The 17,040-nt window shown below is 45.9% G+C and overlaps 1 protein-coding gene across 3 annotated transcripts in view; it reads left to right on the forward strand.

The window, feature by feature from the left end:
* The window catches only part of TRAF3IP2 (TRAF3 interacting protein 2), a 28,403-nt gene extending 13,196 nt beyond the window's left edge, over positions 1–15,207 (forward strand). For 2 of the 3 annotated variants that reach the window (XM_065888774.1, XM_065888776.1), the window contains exons 3-8: positions 1,608–1,786; positions 3,806–3,894; positions 7,598–7,666; positions 8,745–8,861; positions 12,554–12,628; positions 15,061–15,207. In XM_065888774.1, coding sequence (XP_065744846.1) covers positions 1,608–1,786; positions 3,806–3,894; positions 7,598–7,666; positions 8,745–8,861; positions 12,554–12,628; positions 15,061–15,207 — 676 coding nt within the window. The remainder of the gene's footprint in view (positions 1–1,607; positions 1,787–3,805; positions 3,895–7,597; positions 7,667–8,744; positions 8,862–12,553; positions 12,629–15,060) is intronic. The other variant, XM_065888775.1, reaches the window with a different exon arrangement.
* The last annotated feature ends 1,833 nt before the right edge of the window (positions 15,208–17,040 follow it).

The raw sequence follows: 17,040 nt of genomic DNA on the forward strand, positions 1-17,040 counted from the left end.
AATTTACTCTGTCATTACTCTCCATGATATTGTTTTATATGAAAGTTTTTGAATATTATCAAGGCCTTTGCTTTGTCAAGTGAGCAACCGTCTTTTATAACAACTAAGCAACTTTGGGTACAAAGGCATTTAATGCAAAAAGAATATGGAACTGGATCCCCATTAGATGAAGGCATATTTCGTAAAAAATTTTTTTCTATATTAATATAAAATAAAAATAACTTCCTCAAGCATTCACAATTAGAAATATAATGTAGTTGAGATTCTGTATAATTTTATTTTAAATCTTGTTACATAGGACTTTCAGAATTTTTTTAATACTCTTTTGGGTAAAAATATGAAATCATAAGCAACAATCTAGGCATATACACACAGATTTTATATTCAAAACTTTTGTAAGATTTAGAATATAAAACAATTTCAAACATAACAAATAACAAACATTCCTGTTCCCACTACCTAGGTTTTTTAAAATGTTAACAATGCCACATTTACTTCATATTTTTTTGAAGTCTCCATATCAATTAGAATTCAGTTACAGAAAACAGAAACAACTCTAGCTATTGTAAACAGAAGGGATTTAATATAGGGAATTGGGTACTTACGACATTGTTGGAGGTTGGAGGAATGAGTTTTAGGCTGGGCTTCCAGGAATGATCCCAGAGCAAAGTCACAGAACAGGAGACCAGAGAGGCTGCTTCCTCTGGCATAGTCAGAGAGGCGGAGGGTCAGAAAGCCACCGCGGAGCCCTCCATTCTAGGCCATGCTGCCACAGCACACTCCAGAATCCGGAAGCTGCCACCACCTCAGCTACTGGAAACATTTTGTTCCTGCTAGGTCTGCACTGGCAAAAAAACGGATGCCCATGCCCTGCCCTTGACACTGTGAAGCTGTAACGGGACACTGGGATGCCTCCTGATGAACTCGGCACCTCATGACAGACAGCCCTTAACAACAGAAACCACAGAAGTGGCAGAAGCATGGCCTCCATTTCCGTCTACCTTCCAAATCTCACATGAGTGCATCTGGTTGTTCCTCTCAGCAGACCGTTCATGGGAATATTTTGGTGACCAAAATAATAACAAAGATGCCATATAATAATATGGTACAAACCTCTTTAAAGGGTCTTCAAAATCAGATTTTCATTCATATATTAACGTGGATACTTTTAAACCTACATGGTCTTTTCTATCTTTTGAGATATAATTAAATGTTATCTATTGTGAGCTGAAAGTTGTCTTCTTATCAGAATGCCTAAACACCAAACCTTGTATGTCACCCGTTGTATTACTTTGTTTTCTTGGTTATCTTGTCTGAACTGTACCTGAGACTTATCTTCCCCATTAGACAGTCCTTAAATTGAGAAATCAAATCCTGCTTCCCTCTTTGACCCCCTAGCACAGGCCCTTATAAATGGCAGCCATCCAAATTGCTCATTGACCAAAATCTCTGCAGAAAAAAACTCTGTCCTTCTGGGTCAGGAAAGAAATGGAGGCAGAGGAGAGAGATAGCTCACTGGTATTTCCCATAGTCATTAAAGGCTTTCTGTCCCCCTAGGTTTGTGTTTATAAAACATGAACATTTACTGTGAATGTATTCCTTTCCAGGGGCCGGCTTTATAACCAGCCACCTCATAGAGCTGGTGCTCCTGAGGGGTCCTTGGAGTGTCCTGCAGAGTTGAGACCGGAGGGTCCCCAGACTCCATCCCCAGCTGCTATCCCTAGACCCCCAAGTAACCCTCCAGCCAGAGGAACTCTGAAAACAAGCAATTTGCCAGAAGAACTGCGTAAGTTGTTTGCGATGTTGTTTTTTCCTTCTTCTTGTCAGGTCTTATACTTTAAGAGTACTTGATGATTATTCATCCATAATCTTGGATATCTCTCACATACTACACAGTGAAATGAAATTTCCTTTTTGTTAAAAAAGTAACGAGCATTTTGTAGGACTGTTTGTAGTGATTCTGACACTACCTGCAGTACTCACAAAGTGCTTAGCGACTAGCTTTTTCTTCAACATGTCCTCCAACAACAAATGGCCCCCACGCTTTTTCCCTCTTCTAAATGATGCTCTTAAGTGGACTTGTCCCTGGATAGATTGATTAGAAGTCCATGTGGTATTGGCCAGGGATCTAGCGTCTCACCATAAATTAGCAGCAGCCTTCAAGAACGAGGTCATTTCCTGTAGGAATAAGCAATCTTGTTTGGAAAAAGCAGTCTCACATTCTCCATACTGCTTTACGACCAAATGCAAACTAAGCCTTTTATTTAAAGAAACATTCGACTAAGTGTCAGGTGATGATGCTTTTTCCACATTTTGCAGCCAGAGCCACTTTGAAATATCACCAAAATGTTCTCATATTAAGGTCTGTCAGGACAGTAAGTTCCAGAAATCTTAAGGAAACAGTCACTACTTGTGAAATTGTTATATTCTGTTGTGCTTGCTGGAATTCTAATAAGCCCTTTCCAAATCTAGGCACTGCTTTGAGCCAACTTAAAATTAAGCCGTTTGCATTTGTTAATTCCAACTGGGGGAATCGATGCTCTTTGGTCATTTAAGGCTCTGAAAGATATCTATGACAATGATCCATTGTTGTTTTTTTTTTTTTTAATTTGTTTTAATCTTCTTAAAATCTTAGACATTTAAATTTCGAGCATTTCTGGAGAATGGAAGATGTTGGGATATAGTCTGGGTGTCTGTTTATAGACCATATTTATCTTACCATAACCTATAAAGGGAGTCCTAAAATTCTTACAGAGGAATTGGTTGAATATTAGGTGTCGAGAAGAAAATAGAGTGCCATCAATATGCCTGGCTGCTTAAATGAGTCAACATGACCGTTGAACATACTTCCATTTGAGAGGTGTGCTTCAAAAAACAAGAGCCTAAGCGCAGATAAGTAGGTTCTCTCCAACCCCCGCTTTCTTCTCCACCCTCTGCCCCAGGGCTTCCTGAGATGTAGCCAGTTGATTCCAGACTAAAAGCCAATACAGAGAGATTATTCATCCACCACATTAACACGCTAGCCAGATAATTACCCAAGACTTTAGCCTGGGAAAACACTGGTTCTCACCCTGACTGGGTTAGGCTTATGGGCACAATCCCATCTGCTGCTCTAGGCTGACTCAGGGAGAAGCAAGGGAGTCAATGATGCTGGACCTGCCAGAGGCGGGCTCTCTCCTTCAAGCTGCTGAAGTTCTTGGTAACATTTCTGAGCTGTGCTTTAGTCTACTCCAACTTCCTGGCCTTTCCCCCACCAGTGAGGGGAGAAGGGGGAGGAGAACCATTTTCTCCCCCTCCTCTCTTGCTCTTGTCAAGTTCAGGGCAGTGGAGAGCATCATGAGATCAAAAGAGGACACTGCTGGGTGGCCCCTTAGCAGGGCTCAACTTCCTGGCCCGCTGTGAGAGTATTTTTTGGACACAGAGCCAAGTGTCTCTAATACACCAGGGGTGGCCTGATCTTAAGGCCCCGCAGGTTCTGGGTGATGGATTTTTTTGTTAACGCATCATGTGGTTTTTCAGAAGACCTCCTCTGCTTGTCTCAGCCTGCCAGAACTCTCTCTCCTTTCCATGCACCCTGAGCGGTCTGCATTCCCTTGGACAGAACCCCCTGCCCCTTTGGGCCTGCAGATCTATGTCCTGAGGACAGCAGTTCACCCTGCTGTAGCCATAGCCCTTAGACCACTCCCATCCTGAGGCTTCCCTTCATTATTCTAGAAGGACAAAAGACATTGCATACACTTTTCAAGTGTGGTTTAGAATAGAATAATTTGACTATTTTCTAATAAATGTGAAAAATCTCTCTTAGGGAAAGTCTTTATCACTTATTCTATGGACACGGCCATGGAGGTGGTGAAATTTGTGAACTTTTTGTTGGTAAATGGCTTCCAAACTGCAGTAAGTATTTTATCCAAAGAGAAGACTGAACTGTTAAAGTGAGTATAATGAAAAGAAAAACAAGAAAAATTATAAAGAGCTGTTGATGTTTTAAGCTATGTTATTTGATTTACGTGATTATGAACTAAATGCTTATGGATTTAGGTAATTATTTTCTAGAGTTTAAACTCTCCAAAGTCTCCAGCATGTTTTTCCTGCATGCCTTTTGAGGGACCCCGAGTGCCTCCGTACAGCCAGAACGGCGTAAACGCTGAGCACGTATGCAGCTGGTGCCCAGCCTGAGGAAAACGCCAGGCTCTCGCTGCACTTGGCATCTTTGCCCCCTCACCAATCATGCCTGCTTTGTTTATGCTTCCTGTGGTACAGGAGGCTGCAGGCTTCACCAGGTCACCTACTCATCTTTTTTTTTTTTTTTTTTCACCTACTCCTCTTACAAGGTCCTTTTGTTCTGCACTGGGTCGTGAGGTTTGCAGTGGAGGCCCCTGCAGCCTGGGGGCCCCGCTGTGCGAAGCTGCTGGTCCATCCACACCTCGCTGCAGCAGCAATGCTTCTGGACAGGGAGGTACCTGGCCAGGTTCTCGGCTGGTCTAGGCTAGTTCAGGAAGGTAGACGCCCCAGCCCTGCTGTTCACTGTGATCTTAGCCTAAGAAATCTCAGGAAGCACATGCTCTTCAAGTCCCCTGCAGTGCTTTGAAAAAGCTCAGCTTAAACCCATGTAAGTTTTCCTTAGGACAAATAGAGAACCACAGGAGGCTACTTGGAGGACTGGCTTTCCTCAAACGCTGAGATCGCTTCTCTTCCTTCCCAGAGACCTCCTCTGGGTATTTAGAGACGGTCAATTCTAAAGAGTGGTGAAAAATTAAGGGAAATATCTACAAATAGGAATGTTGAAGGATAAAGGATAAATGTTGACATTTAGTAGCTAAATGTCAATTTTAAAGATTATTTAGCATTTCTGACACGAGTTTTATTCAAATTTTTTCTTCAGTCTACAATTATTTTTAAAGGGAAGTACATGCAAGTTGTTAAAAGTATATACTTTATACACTCCAACTTCATGACTATATAAATACAAGACTGTATAGAGACCAACATTTCAGTTTCTCATTTCTGGGATAAGAAACACTGTGGCAACCATGATATAAAATCAAATTACAAGACATAAGGTCAACATTTCAGAAAAGATCTTACTTTGGGTCCTTTCCAAATAAGCATACTGATTGTCTCTGGAGAAGAGGACAGGTTTTTGTGACCTTAACAATCAGGGGCTGCTTAGGCCAAGTTTAAATTTGTCCTTGATCCTTATCACTCTGAAGCCTGTGGTAGAATCCCATAGCCCCATCCTGGACAGCTCAGTTACTATATTGATACATCAAGATCCCCTTAGTGGAGAAAAATAAACTTAATGGGTAATTTAATAAAGGGACAATTTTCAAAGTTCTAGGTGAGTTTTAGGGAATCCACAGGGAATAAATAGTTCAATATCCCAGGACTAGCAAAAGCAGGAGGTCTAAAGAGGCAAGGGAACAGTGACGCCTGCAACCTAAAGGGGGTGCTGTATTGGCTTGCCAGGGCCGCCACAGAATACCACAGGTGGGGGAGCTTAAACAACAGACGGTTATTTCCCCACAGTTGTGGAGGCTAGTAGTGTAAGATCAAGGTGTCAGCAGGGTTGCTTTCATTCTGAGGTGTTTTCCTTGGATTGTAGATGGCCATCTTCTCCCTGTGTCTTCACCTGGTCTTTCCTCTGGTCTTTCTTTATAATCTCCTCTTATAAGGACACCAGTCATATTGGATCAGGGCCCACCCATAAGACCCCGTTTTACTTTAATCACCTTTTCAAAGGCCCAATCTCCAAATACAGTCACAGTCTGAGGCACTGGGGGTTAAGACATATGTTGAGACATATGAATTTGGAGGGACGCGATTCAGCTCATAATAGTGGCTGGGTGGAAAAGTTGGCCTGACAGGAGCTGTGGATTTTAGTAGAGATCTGGAGAGACTAATGGAAGATCTCCAGCACATTGTGCCACCCAGAATGTCCACGTCCATAGAGAGGAAGGATTTAGGTGCTGGGGTAATAATAAGAATGACCATTTATTGAGTACTTACTTCATGTCTGGCATTTTGATATGCCTTTTCCACACTAACTCATTTTAATCCTCACAGCCACCCTAGGAAGCAGGTTTATTAACCACATATTACAAATGAAAATATTAAGACTTAGAGAGTTTCGGGAATGTTTCCCAAGTCACGCAAGTGGGAAGGGCAGGAGCCAAGAGGAAAGCCAAGCTGCCTGTCTCTTCCCAGCCCTGACATCACATTGCTTGTCTCTCGTAGAACAGAAATGGATAATTGGTACAACCTCGGAGAGCTGCAGAAGCTCTCTCAAGATTACCTAATGTAGTCACTGGCCATTGGACATTTTAAAGCAGGAATCGTCCAAACCAAAAGGAAAGCCGTTCCATTTTTGATGTTCCATCAGTTAAAAAGAAGGACATTCTGAACTCATATTTGTACTATATGTATCTGAGTTTGGTGTACACAAGGCAGGATCTTGTTCCATAGGAAGCTTAGAACCAGGTTGAAGAGATAAGGCAGACATCAATAAGACATTCAGTAAATGAAAGAATGCTATAATAATGTGTTCATTGTCCAGCACCACCAGTGGTCACAAAGGGGTAGAGTTCATTAAGGTGAGGAGAAGGAAGTCAGTGTGTGAGGAGGATTCACAGAGCAGGGGGGCTTGCACTGTGCTTTAGGGTGCAGGGGACACCAGTGTGGGGAGTAAAGTAGACAGGACATGCGTGGAAAAGAGAGGCAAGCCTGGCTCATGGGTGGCACAGAAGCTTGCTGCGTGGCTGGGATTTGACTTGATGGGCCCTAAATGGTGGCATAACATGTAGGACCATTGATCTGGGAGCAGTGTGACTGAATCAAATAACCCCTCTTCAAGGACACTCTCCTTGTATTACCCATTTCCGTATATAATCCCTCTTCCAATCATGAGCACCTTGTGCACAAACACACTACTCTGGCTGCAGAGCAAGGCTGAGCCCAAGAAAGGCCTTCTTATTTAGTCTTCTGTAAAACAGAAAATAACTGGTTTTTCTCCCCTTCGAAGGCTTGATATTTAATACCAGTTTTTTTCAAGGCCCAGGAGTTCTACTACTTGACTTTCATCATAAACCTTTTCCCCAGCATCTCAGTAATTGTTTTTGTGACTGTTTCTTGGACTTGTTTCAAGTTTCATGCAATCCTTTTGAAACATATAGATCGAAACTGGACATAATACCATAATAATGACCTGGCTAATGCAAGCAAAGGACCATATCATATCTCAGTACACGCATACTACGCATCCATTAAAATGCTCCAGAATCATGTTTGCCTTCCAAATTACAGACATATATATATGTGTGTGTATGTTGCTGGCTTACGTGCACCTGGTGGTCTACTATGTCTCTCAGATTTTTAAAACATAATTACAAATACTAAATACTCAAATGCCTACTAATCTTGAAATAGGAAACATTTTAAGAAAATTGTATCTTGATTTTTACATTTACCGGCTCCTCCTTGCAAAAAGCATTAGTGACTGTTTCAGTCTTAAATATATATGGCCTCTTGTGCTGCTTTCTCTTGCTTTGCATCTAGACAGAGCTTCTCATTAAGAGTCACTTTCCACATCTTTTTCTTGTAGATTGACATATTTGAGGATAGAATCCGAGGCATTGATATCATTAAGTGGATGGAACGCTACCTTAGGGATGTAAGTACATTCCAAAATTCTGAACTTTTTTCTTGTGAGTAAGACAATTAGCTTGGGGAGTTATTTTATCAAAGAAGCACTGGCATACCCACCAAGGGCAAAGCAGACAAAGTCCCAACAAAGCTTCCCTTGTTGGCAGCCGTGCAAAGACTTGGAAAGGAAGGATGGGGTCACCCTCCTGGACATGCACAGGCAGGAAGTAACTGTCGAACCAGACACAGGTGGTTGATAACAATCAGAGCAAACAATTTTTTGACCAGAATAGGAAAGGAGGAAATGAAGGCGAGGAGTGCGGAGGGAGCGGCAGAATTCAATTGAATCTGAGGCCACCCCAAATGTTTTGTGGGATCAGGCTGAAGAGGTTTCCAGGGCAGCCTCACAGGCCATGCAGCACATTGCCCACAGCCCCCCAGCCCCCGACGCCCCCTCACAGCCTTGTGATTTGTTTTCCACTGACAGAATCTATACCGACCACTGGGACACTTTGTGCTTTAACAAGATAGAAATTGATTGCTGCCATCCTGTCCGTGTCGGCCGCCTCTTTCGGAGGGAGCGGTGGGGGACAGTCTCAGCAGGCTGGGGTTTTGAGGCTTTTCCTTTTGTCTGCAGCCTGATGTTTGCTTTGTGCTGAAGGGTCTGCTCCTCGGCAAGCAGGGCAGTCAAGGGTGCACTAACTGACAGCTTAGATCCTGCTGCCCGAGGGAGGGGGTTTTCATCGCTGTCGTTGCAGACCCATTTTGCCACAATGCAGAGTCACTTAGTGATTCCGGTTTTCATTAGACGTTTATTAGCGATGGTTGTAGAAATCGGTGGGCAGAACCGTGTCCATCTAGGAGAACCGGAGCCATTCGCTCTTGGTGTTTGAAGGGAGCTGGGGAGGGAGACAGGGGAGGAGGGGAGGCGGGAGTCTGCCTGGGCTGGGGCCATGCCTTTTGCTTTCTGCGGATGGAGGCCGGCCCTCCATCCTGCAGTGTATCAGAGAAGGCTCACAGTCCTGCTGGCCGGTTTCCAGCCTGCCTTCACCAAATGGACCACGCTCCACACTTCCATAAACATACTTTCTCCCTCTCATTAACAGAAGACAGTGATGATAATTGTAGCAATCAGCCCCAAATACAAACAGGATGTGGAAGGTGCTGAGTCGCAGCTGGACGAGGATGAGCATGGCTTACATACTAAGTACATTCATCGAATGGTGAGTGAGGAAACCAGCACCTCGCCGGCCCTGGGCCCTCGGAGTCGGGCACTTTCTTCTGTGAAGGCCTGTCCTTCACCAGAGACCAGCCGGCTGATGGGTGAAGAACCCCCGCAGGAGAGGCGGGTGTTGGTTCTCGCTCTGCCTACCTTCGGGACCTGGGGCAAGTCCCCACACCTCTGGGACTCAGTGTACCTCTCAGTAACAGGGAGATTAATGTGTGATCTCTAAGTTCCAAGATTCTGGAAAGCAGTGCTTTGCTGGCTTGGTTGTTTATCAACAAATGTGAAACCTGGGGGTTGCGGTGGGGTGGGGGGAGACAGGGCCGTGAGGGGAGTGGGCTCCTGCATCTGTGTCCTTTTCTGTCCCCTGCCTTTTCAGAGAGCCAGAGTAGCGCAGCCAAAAGGACACCGCCTGTTGTGTCAAAGAGACTGTTCAAATCTAGCTCCCTCCTGCACAGGCTGTGTGACCACCGGCCAAAGGCTTAAACCTCTTTGTGCCTCCATGTGCCTATTCAGAAAATGGGTCACTAACACTGTGTTGTTGTGAAGATTGGATGAAATAATATCTGTGGAGCATATGGCACAGATCAGATGCTCTGTCAAGGGAAGGGATGGTTCTAGCTCATGATATATGAGCAACACCTGAACTATGGGGGCCTGGTCAAACTAAAACCAGGGGGAGACATTTATAGGAAGTTCGACTTAGCATCTGACAGAACATTCTGGCTGAAAGTATCACCAGCTTTGGAACTGGCTGTGTTATATAGGGCAAGCAGCCTCCCTGCTTTTCATGACCGTATAGAGCCTGTGGAGGCGGTGCCTGTTTGACTAGGATGCTGGGCTAGACTTGTGACTGTCACACTCTCCTGTAGAGTCCCTTTATGCCCATATGTGCTGGGGGCCCTGGGCCTCCCACCCCACCCAGAGCTGTCTGCATTTCTCAGGCTGGTTTACCAAGGATTCTGAGACTTAAAAAGGCTTGAAACTCACTGGTCTAGAACTTGTAAGCTCCATTTCAGCTCGAGCATTCCACACGGGGGGAAGGCACCTGGAATGGGCATAAAAGGTCACTGATTAAGACAGGAAGATGGGGCAGGAAGCAGACATGGCCCAGATGGAATAAGTAAGCAGCACCAGGCAGGAGGCAGTCAGGCGGTCAGGGACATGCAGCTTCACCTCAGGGGAGGCGGACTGAAATCCAGGTCTGTCCTGTGGGTCGGGAGTACCGGAAAAAGGCAGGCTGGCTGGGTGGGTGTTCCCCATCTGGGTCTTCAGAGTCTCTGGCTCCTCTTCTACCAAGTGCCGACCACTTACTTGAGCTCAGAACCAACGTAAAGCAAAAGCCGAGGCAAGGTAGGGAGGTCAGAGAGTGAGGCCAAGGAGTCAGGAGATAAGTATCCCTCCTATTCCATTGTTACCCAGCCTGGCAGACCCTGGTGGGGCCCAGGAAAGCCACCCTTTCTGCCCTAAAAGGTCATGGCTGGCTCTGGGTGCTGCTACCCCTCGGCTGTCTGCATGGCCTCGAAGCACTTGTGTCTAGGAACTGCCAGTCCTGGAGCCGACAGCTCTTGTGTGTGAAGGGCTCCAGGTCCTGTCAAGCTCTGCTGGTGTGTGGTGACGCCAGGCAGTAATGGGCAGCTGGACCTCAGGGCTTTTCTGACGGTGCCCAACCATGAACCGGATTGTCCCCAAAACTTGGTTTCTTGGGGCAACGATGTCTCGGGCCCTTCCTCATCACTGGAGGGGTTGAAGAGACCAGCTGCAGAAGTGCCTTCCTGCCCACCTGGCTGGCTTGCTGGTCCCCTCCAAGCAGCAGGAAACTCCAGGACAGAGGGAGCGAGGAGGTACCCATGAGTAACTGCATCATAGAGCCAACGGCTCCCAGAAGGCCCATCTCTGGAAACATAAGAGATGATAAAAACGCACCACCGCCGGGGTAGCCTAGTGGACAAGCAAAATTGTACAGTATGCAGTGTCCTGGAAGTCAGGGACTAAATTCAGTTCTTCACTTTTAACTCACAGGCCCTACACCCTTCCTCTCACTTGTTTGTGCTCGTGTGGTTGGTGCTTTTAGTTGCACCTCACTCGGGTCATTTTAAAATATGCCTTTGGTGTCGTCTTCTGATTTTTAATGTGAGATGGCACTGAGAAAACACCTCATGGAAGATTTGTGTGTGTTGTGACTGTGTGTGTGTGTGTGTGTGTGTGTAAGAGTGAGTGTTTATGAGGCTGTTTCTATGGTGATTTCAGTCATCACCACTGTCACTTTCTTCTCTGTTCTGTTTTTATTCCCATGCATGGTGAAGACTTCTCAGTTACAAAAATCAGTTGGAAGATGACATAGTTGGGAACACATAATTCCTCATCTCCTTTGTCATCAGATGACTGAAAGCTTTGTGCTGGTTACAGGATTTGAAAGGCTTTAACTCCTCTCACGTTGAAAATTCTGGTTTTGATAGAGTTCTTGGCAGCTAAATCTTGCAGGGCCACCACAGTGTCAGAGCAAATTGGAAGTGGTGTGGGAAACCTAAAGCTTGGCAGACGGAGCTTTCCTCACTGACCTCCTAGCCTCACCTCCCTCGGCCTCCCTCGGCCTCCCTTGCCCTCCTGTGCTCTGGCCTTAATGCATGACTAGCTGGCCCCAACCCCACAAACATTTCTTCACACCTCCAGACATTTGCTCATGCTGTTTCCTCTGCTGAGAATGTTCTTCCCCTCCCCCCCATTTTCCCTGTCTGACCAAATTCCTATTTTCTTTTAGTATCCAAATGACAACTCCCTTGTAACTCCTTCAAACCACTGGTGTAGAAAAGGTTGGCCCCCACTGGGCTTCCACAGTGATTTGTTCATACCTTTCACACTGCACTGTGGTCGGTAGTTTTCCTTCCTGCCTGCTCATTAAACTGCTGGCTTTGTGAGGATAGGAATTATATCCATGGTGTCTGGTAAACTGGTTCTCAAATACTCTCACATGGCCGATTTCAACCTACCAATGTGAAGTCACTGAACACAGAATTGGGAAGAGATGCACACGAGTGGCTTCTGTGAACTGCTATGAGGCAACTCAGCACACCCTGTAAAGTATCCTAGTCCTTGAAACCCCAAAGTCCAGCACAGAGCATGACTTTTTTTTTTTTTAATCTCAAATAGGTCTTTTATTTTTTACATATTTTAAAAATATTTGACAAGTGGTTTTCAATAACAGTAACAATAGTTCCTTTATTTTCCTAGATTTTCTCGTTCTCTTAGGTGTTTTATTTTCTTACGTATTTTATTTGGAGAAGGGGTCCTTACCAGACTGTCAAAGGGACCATGGCATGAGAAGATAAAGTGAGTGTCTTTAGAAGACTGGGGAGAGACAGAAGCTATTGTTAAAGATATGCACAAGATGGAGAGTCCAGTGTGAGCATGACCCGGGCACTGGGGTGCGGGGCCTGCCTTCACAGCATGGGGGAGAAGGTGGTGGTGCCGGCCGGGCCCCCTGACCACAGAGCATGACTTTCAATAGGCCTTCGATACATGACCGATGAATGAGCAAATGGCATACATGTGTGATGGAGAGTTTGAAGTTATGAGTGTGTGGCACTGAAGGAAATCAGAATAAGAATCCCGTGCGGGCTTGCATGATCGTGAGTACCATCGACTCATCCTCATTCCTGAAATTAATCCTTCAAGTGTGTTCTCTTCCAGATGCAGATTGAGTTCATAAAACAAGGAAGTATGAATTTCAGATTCATCCCTGTGCTCTTCCCAAATGCTAAGAAGGTAAACAAACAAACGGTTTGTTTGTCATCTGGGATTTTAAATGGAAAAGCTTGTCAGCCCTTTATCCATCCTTCGAGATAGCAGTGTTGCCAGAAAGATCAACAGGTTGTCGCACTCAGTTGAGTAGCATGAATCGGGAAGGTTTCAGAGCTTTACCTGATAGACCATCCTAATTGTTCAAGCAGCCACCACACACAAAGAAGTAGTTTGTGTTGTAACTCATGAGACGAAAAGAGACTGTTCATCTGATACTTCGTATCTCTTGCACACGAAAGTCAAGATGTGTGCACTTTTTGCAGGCTGTTCCACGGAAATGTTTGGTTGCACATAGTTCAGCTCTCAAAGCTGTAGAATATGGGAATTAAACCTACACAGTTACTGAAGGGAACTTTGCTGTTGGGTCATATGAGGGTTTTTTTCACTGGAAGGGCAGGCCAGCAGATTTGGAGAACGGGGGCAAAAACATCTGAGGTCCCACGCCAGGCTTGGAGAAGCGAAGGCAACAGTGTAGTAAACATCTTGGGAGCCACACCACGGCACCCTGAGCTCAGGCCCAGCCCCACCCTGGAGGATCCCTAGATGTCAGGACTGCACTGAGACTTCTGCCCTGGGCGAGGGAGGGTTCCATTTATGGGAACGGGACCCCTGGGGTTGCGCAATTCACAGCCTGCCAACAGTGTGCTTTCCATCCCTCGCCCAGGCTCTGACTGCTCTCACTGCAACCTGTCCTTCCTGGTCTCCCTGTGTCCGCTTTGACCCTGTACAAGCCATCCCCTGTGCTGCCATCAAAGAAGAACATCCGAAATGTAGATCTGATCTGTCTCTGTCCAGCTTAGAAATTCTGTGGTGGTTTCCTACTGACTACAAGATCACATCGGTGTTCCTTAGTGTGGCGAGCTTGGCCCTTCAGAAGAGGGCTGTGCCGCCTGCCTGGCCTTCCCTCTCGCCACCGTGCGCACAGATGACACTACGCCCTGGGCACGGTGGCCTGTTTCAGCTTGCCCTCACACACGCCCTACTCTTTCATGTTTCTGTGCCTTTGTACTTGTGCTCCCACTGCTCTGCCGTGCCCTTCCTTGGTTGTGTGTCCGGCGAACTCTTACTTATCCCCATAGCACCCAATCCCTCTAGCCTCTCCTCCTCTGTGCCGATGTACTGAATAGTCCCTCTCTTGAGAGCTCCTAATTATTGTACCTTGAGTCAGTGGTGCGTGGCTGGGGCTGTTGGGAGTAATTGTTTAGAATTACTGGAGCGTTATGGTGATAGAAAAAAGCAGACCAGCTTTTAGTTGGTTTTGTTAATGTTTTTTAAACTTCTTCAAACAGTCCCCTTGTTTACCCGCTCTCAGGGCAGACTGCACCCCCCCCCCCCCACCGCTGCCCTGGCCACTTGGCATGTTATGGCGTAGAAAATAGTTACATTTTGACTCCATCATAAGACTATGAACTCCTCAAGGCAGTAATTGTGTCTTTTTCATTTGGGCATCATCAATACCCAGCATGGTGCCTGACCTACAGCAGGTGCTCCGTCTAAGCTCATCCTGTAATCCCCAAAGGAGTCCTATCTACTCAGTGAAAAATCTTTGAGGCCCTATCTGATACAGCCCCCTCTACTTCCAAAACCCCTCCCCTACTCTCTTTCATTCATGCTTCTCTGGCCGCACTGGCAAACATGCTTCCACCACAGGGCCTTTGCACTGGCTCTTCTAGTTGCCTGGACCCAGACATCCACAAAGCTTGCTCACTGCTCTGTCACGTCTTTGCTTGTTTTCTCAGTAACACCTCTCCCTCACACCCTATTTAAAACTGCAAATCTTTCATCCCTGCCCAGCACTCGCTACCCCTTTTCTCTGTTTTATTTTTCTCCACAGCCTGCATTACCGTTGAACCCACTATATATTTTACTTATTCATTGTCTTTCTTTCCCCAACAGAATGTCCACTCCCCGAGGGCACTCTGAAACTGCACCCTCACGATCCCTGGCTTACAGGTTCTGCTTTTGCCTGATAACTGGGATCTGGTGGGCTGCTTCTGTGAGCCAGCCCTGTCGCTGGAGTGAAAGGATAATGAATTAGATTAAGCCCAAAGCCTTGGCACCCTTCTGCGGAAGCCACAGAGGAGTTCACATCACTCTGCATGACTTCCGTCCTACCCCTTTTATGGGATCGTGGTGAAAAGCACACTGAGATGCAAAGGGCAGGTAGCCTGGGAGACTGAAGGAAGATGCTGGACACGTGTGCTTTCCATAACAAGCTACACAGCTTGCACCCAGAGCCATTTCACACTCGAACCCCTTCCGAAAGCAAAACAGTACAACTCCCAGAAGAATTTAGTAGGAGACGCCCATGAGGGAAAAATTGGGAACTGAATCTGGGATCTAGAGTCCGGGTTTTTCTCTAACGGCTTTTGCTTCTGCCACTCTCTCTCCCCTAGGAGCATGTACCCACCTGGCTTCAGAACACTCACGTCTACAGCTGGCCGAAGAATAAAAAAAACATCCTCCTGCGGCTGCTCAGAGAGGAGGAGTATGTGGCCCCCCCCCGAGGGCCTCTGCCCACACTTCAGGTGGTTCCCCTGTGACTCCCTCCATCCCCAGATCTGGGGGCCATGCCACGTTTGGGCCCCTGTTCTGACGAGCGCTCTTCTGGCTGAGGCTGCGTGGCAGCATTCAGGGCTGTTGTTTTCAGTCCCTCCCTGAGGGGCCCTCCCACCCCAGAAAACCTGTTCTGCAGGGTCCTCTTCCTCCCGGCCACCCCAGACCTCAAAGGACCTTGTCTTTGAAACAGAGGCCATGGATGCTCTGCATTCCCTTCGTCTTAAGCCCACTGCAGGCTCCTCCCAAGCGTGTGACGTGTCCAGAATGGGCTCTCAGCACTTAGCAAGTAGACAGTACAAGTGACATTGCGATAAATGTCAGCGACCACACTCTCCCATCACTCTGGGCTACTTTTCCGAGTTAGCCAGATGCTGTGTGTCTTTAGACCACACTGATTCATGTACAAATAATAAAATATTTACTCTTTTGTAAAATTGTGTTTCACTTATCTCAGAGGACATAGATATATATTAATTTATCTAGGCAGGTGCTTCCAGGGACATCAATAAAGCTGCTTAAATAGAATATTAGACAACTGTAACAGACTACTTTGTATTAAAGGATTAGGCCAGAGAGTTAAACAATCCCTTTTAACTTAATCTTGAAAGCTTTATTCCTGCAGTGAATTTTTTGAACAAAACAACTTTGTACCATACACAACCATGATTCTAAATAAAATCATAGTTCTTAGGAAGATGAGTTCTTATCAACTATAAACAAGAATCCTTGCTGATGAATTGCAAAGAACACTAGTTTTCTTTACATTATAACCTAGATGTCTACTGGGTACAGTGAATGTCTTTGTTTATTTTTGTTTTTTTGCGATACGCGGGCCTCTCCCTGTTGTGGCCTCTCCCGTTGCGGAGCACAGGCTCCGGACGCGCAGGCTCAGTGGCCATGGCTCACGGGCCCAGCCGCTCCGCGGCATGTGGGATCTTCCCGGACAGGGGCACGAACCCGCGTCCCCTGCATCGGCAGGCAGACCCTCAACCACTGCGCCACCAGGGAAGCCCAATGTCTTTGTTTTTAAAACTAGGAAGAGAAAAGAAAAGCTAGTATACCCGAAGTCCTCATTTGTAGGACTTTATGACGAGTACCTTTAGTGTCATAGCATTTGGGACCTGGTAAAACTGACGTGCTTGTTTAGTTAACTCAAAGTGCCTGGAAAACACCCCAGACACAAACATCAAGGCTTCCTCCTCTCTTTTTATTGTCTTTTTCGGAGGTGATACCATCATTAAAGATTCTACACAGAGTTGTACAAAAGTGGCATCAGCAATGATTACTCTGAAATGTTTCTAGTTTGTGGAGGTTTAATAATGTGATGTTATTACCCCTTCCTCACTTCGGAGGCCTGTCCTGAGCCCTCAGCCACTATTCCTCCCCGAGGTGAATGATGAGGGAAGTTACCCTGGTCCTCATGCATTCATCTGCGGGTTTGCAGGGGATGGAAGTGGCCTAGGGCTGACTCAGTAAAAATAACCTCTTAGCCTCAAAGCTTTATTCAGACCTAAACTGATGTTAGGGGTGACGTGTGCAGAGTGCAAGGCTAGAGTCTTGTCTGATATTTAGTGACTAACTGAAAACTTACAATGTGATTTTTAATTTCAGTGACTGGTTTCAGAATATCTGCCTGGTTAGTTCAATTTCTGTATTATTCAAAGGCATCTCAGTTCATGGCTACAATCGAAGTATTAGACTAGCTCTTTCTCAGCTCAGTGCCCCCCAGAATTGTTGTTGATACCGTTTTTCTTTGCTTCCTGTTAAACAAATCACCTGTTTAAAGACTGAGCTCTTCTCGGAGCCGTGTCTGCGAG

The sequence above is a fragment of the Phocoena phocoena genome, chromosome 12 (genome assembly GCF_963924675.1).
Source record: "Phocoena phocoena chromosome 12, mPhoPho1.1, whole genome shotgun sequence".
Classification (NCBI taxonomy): Eukaryota; Metazoa; Chordata; class Mammalia; order Artiodactyla; family Phocoenidae; genus Phocoena; species Phocoena phocoena.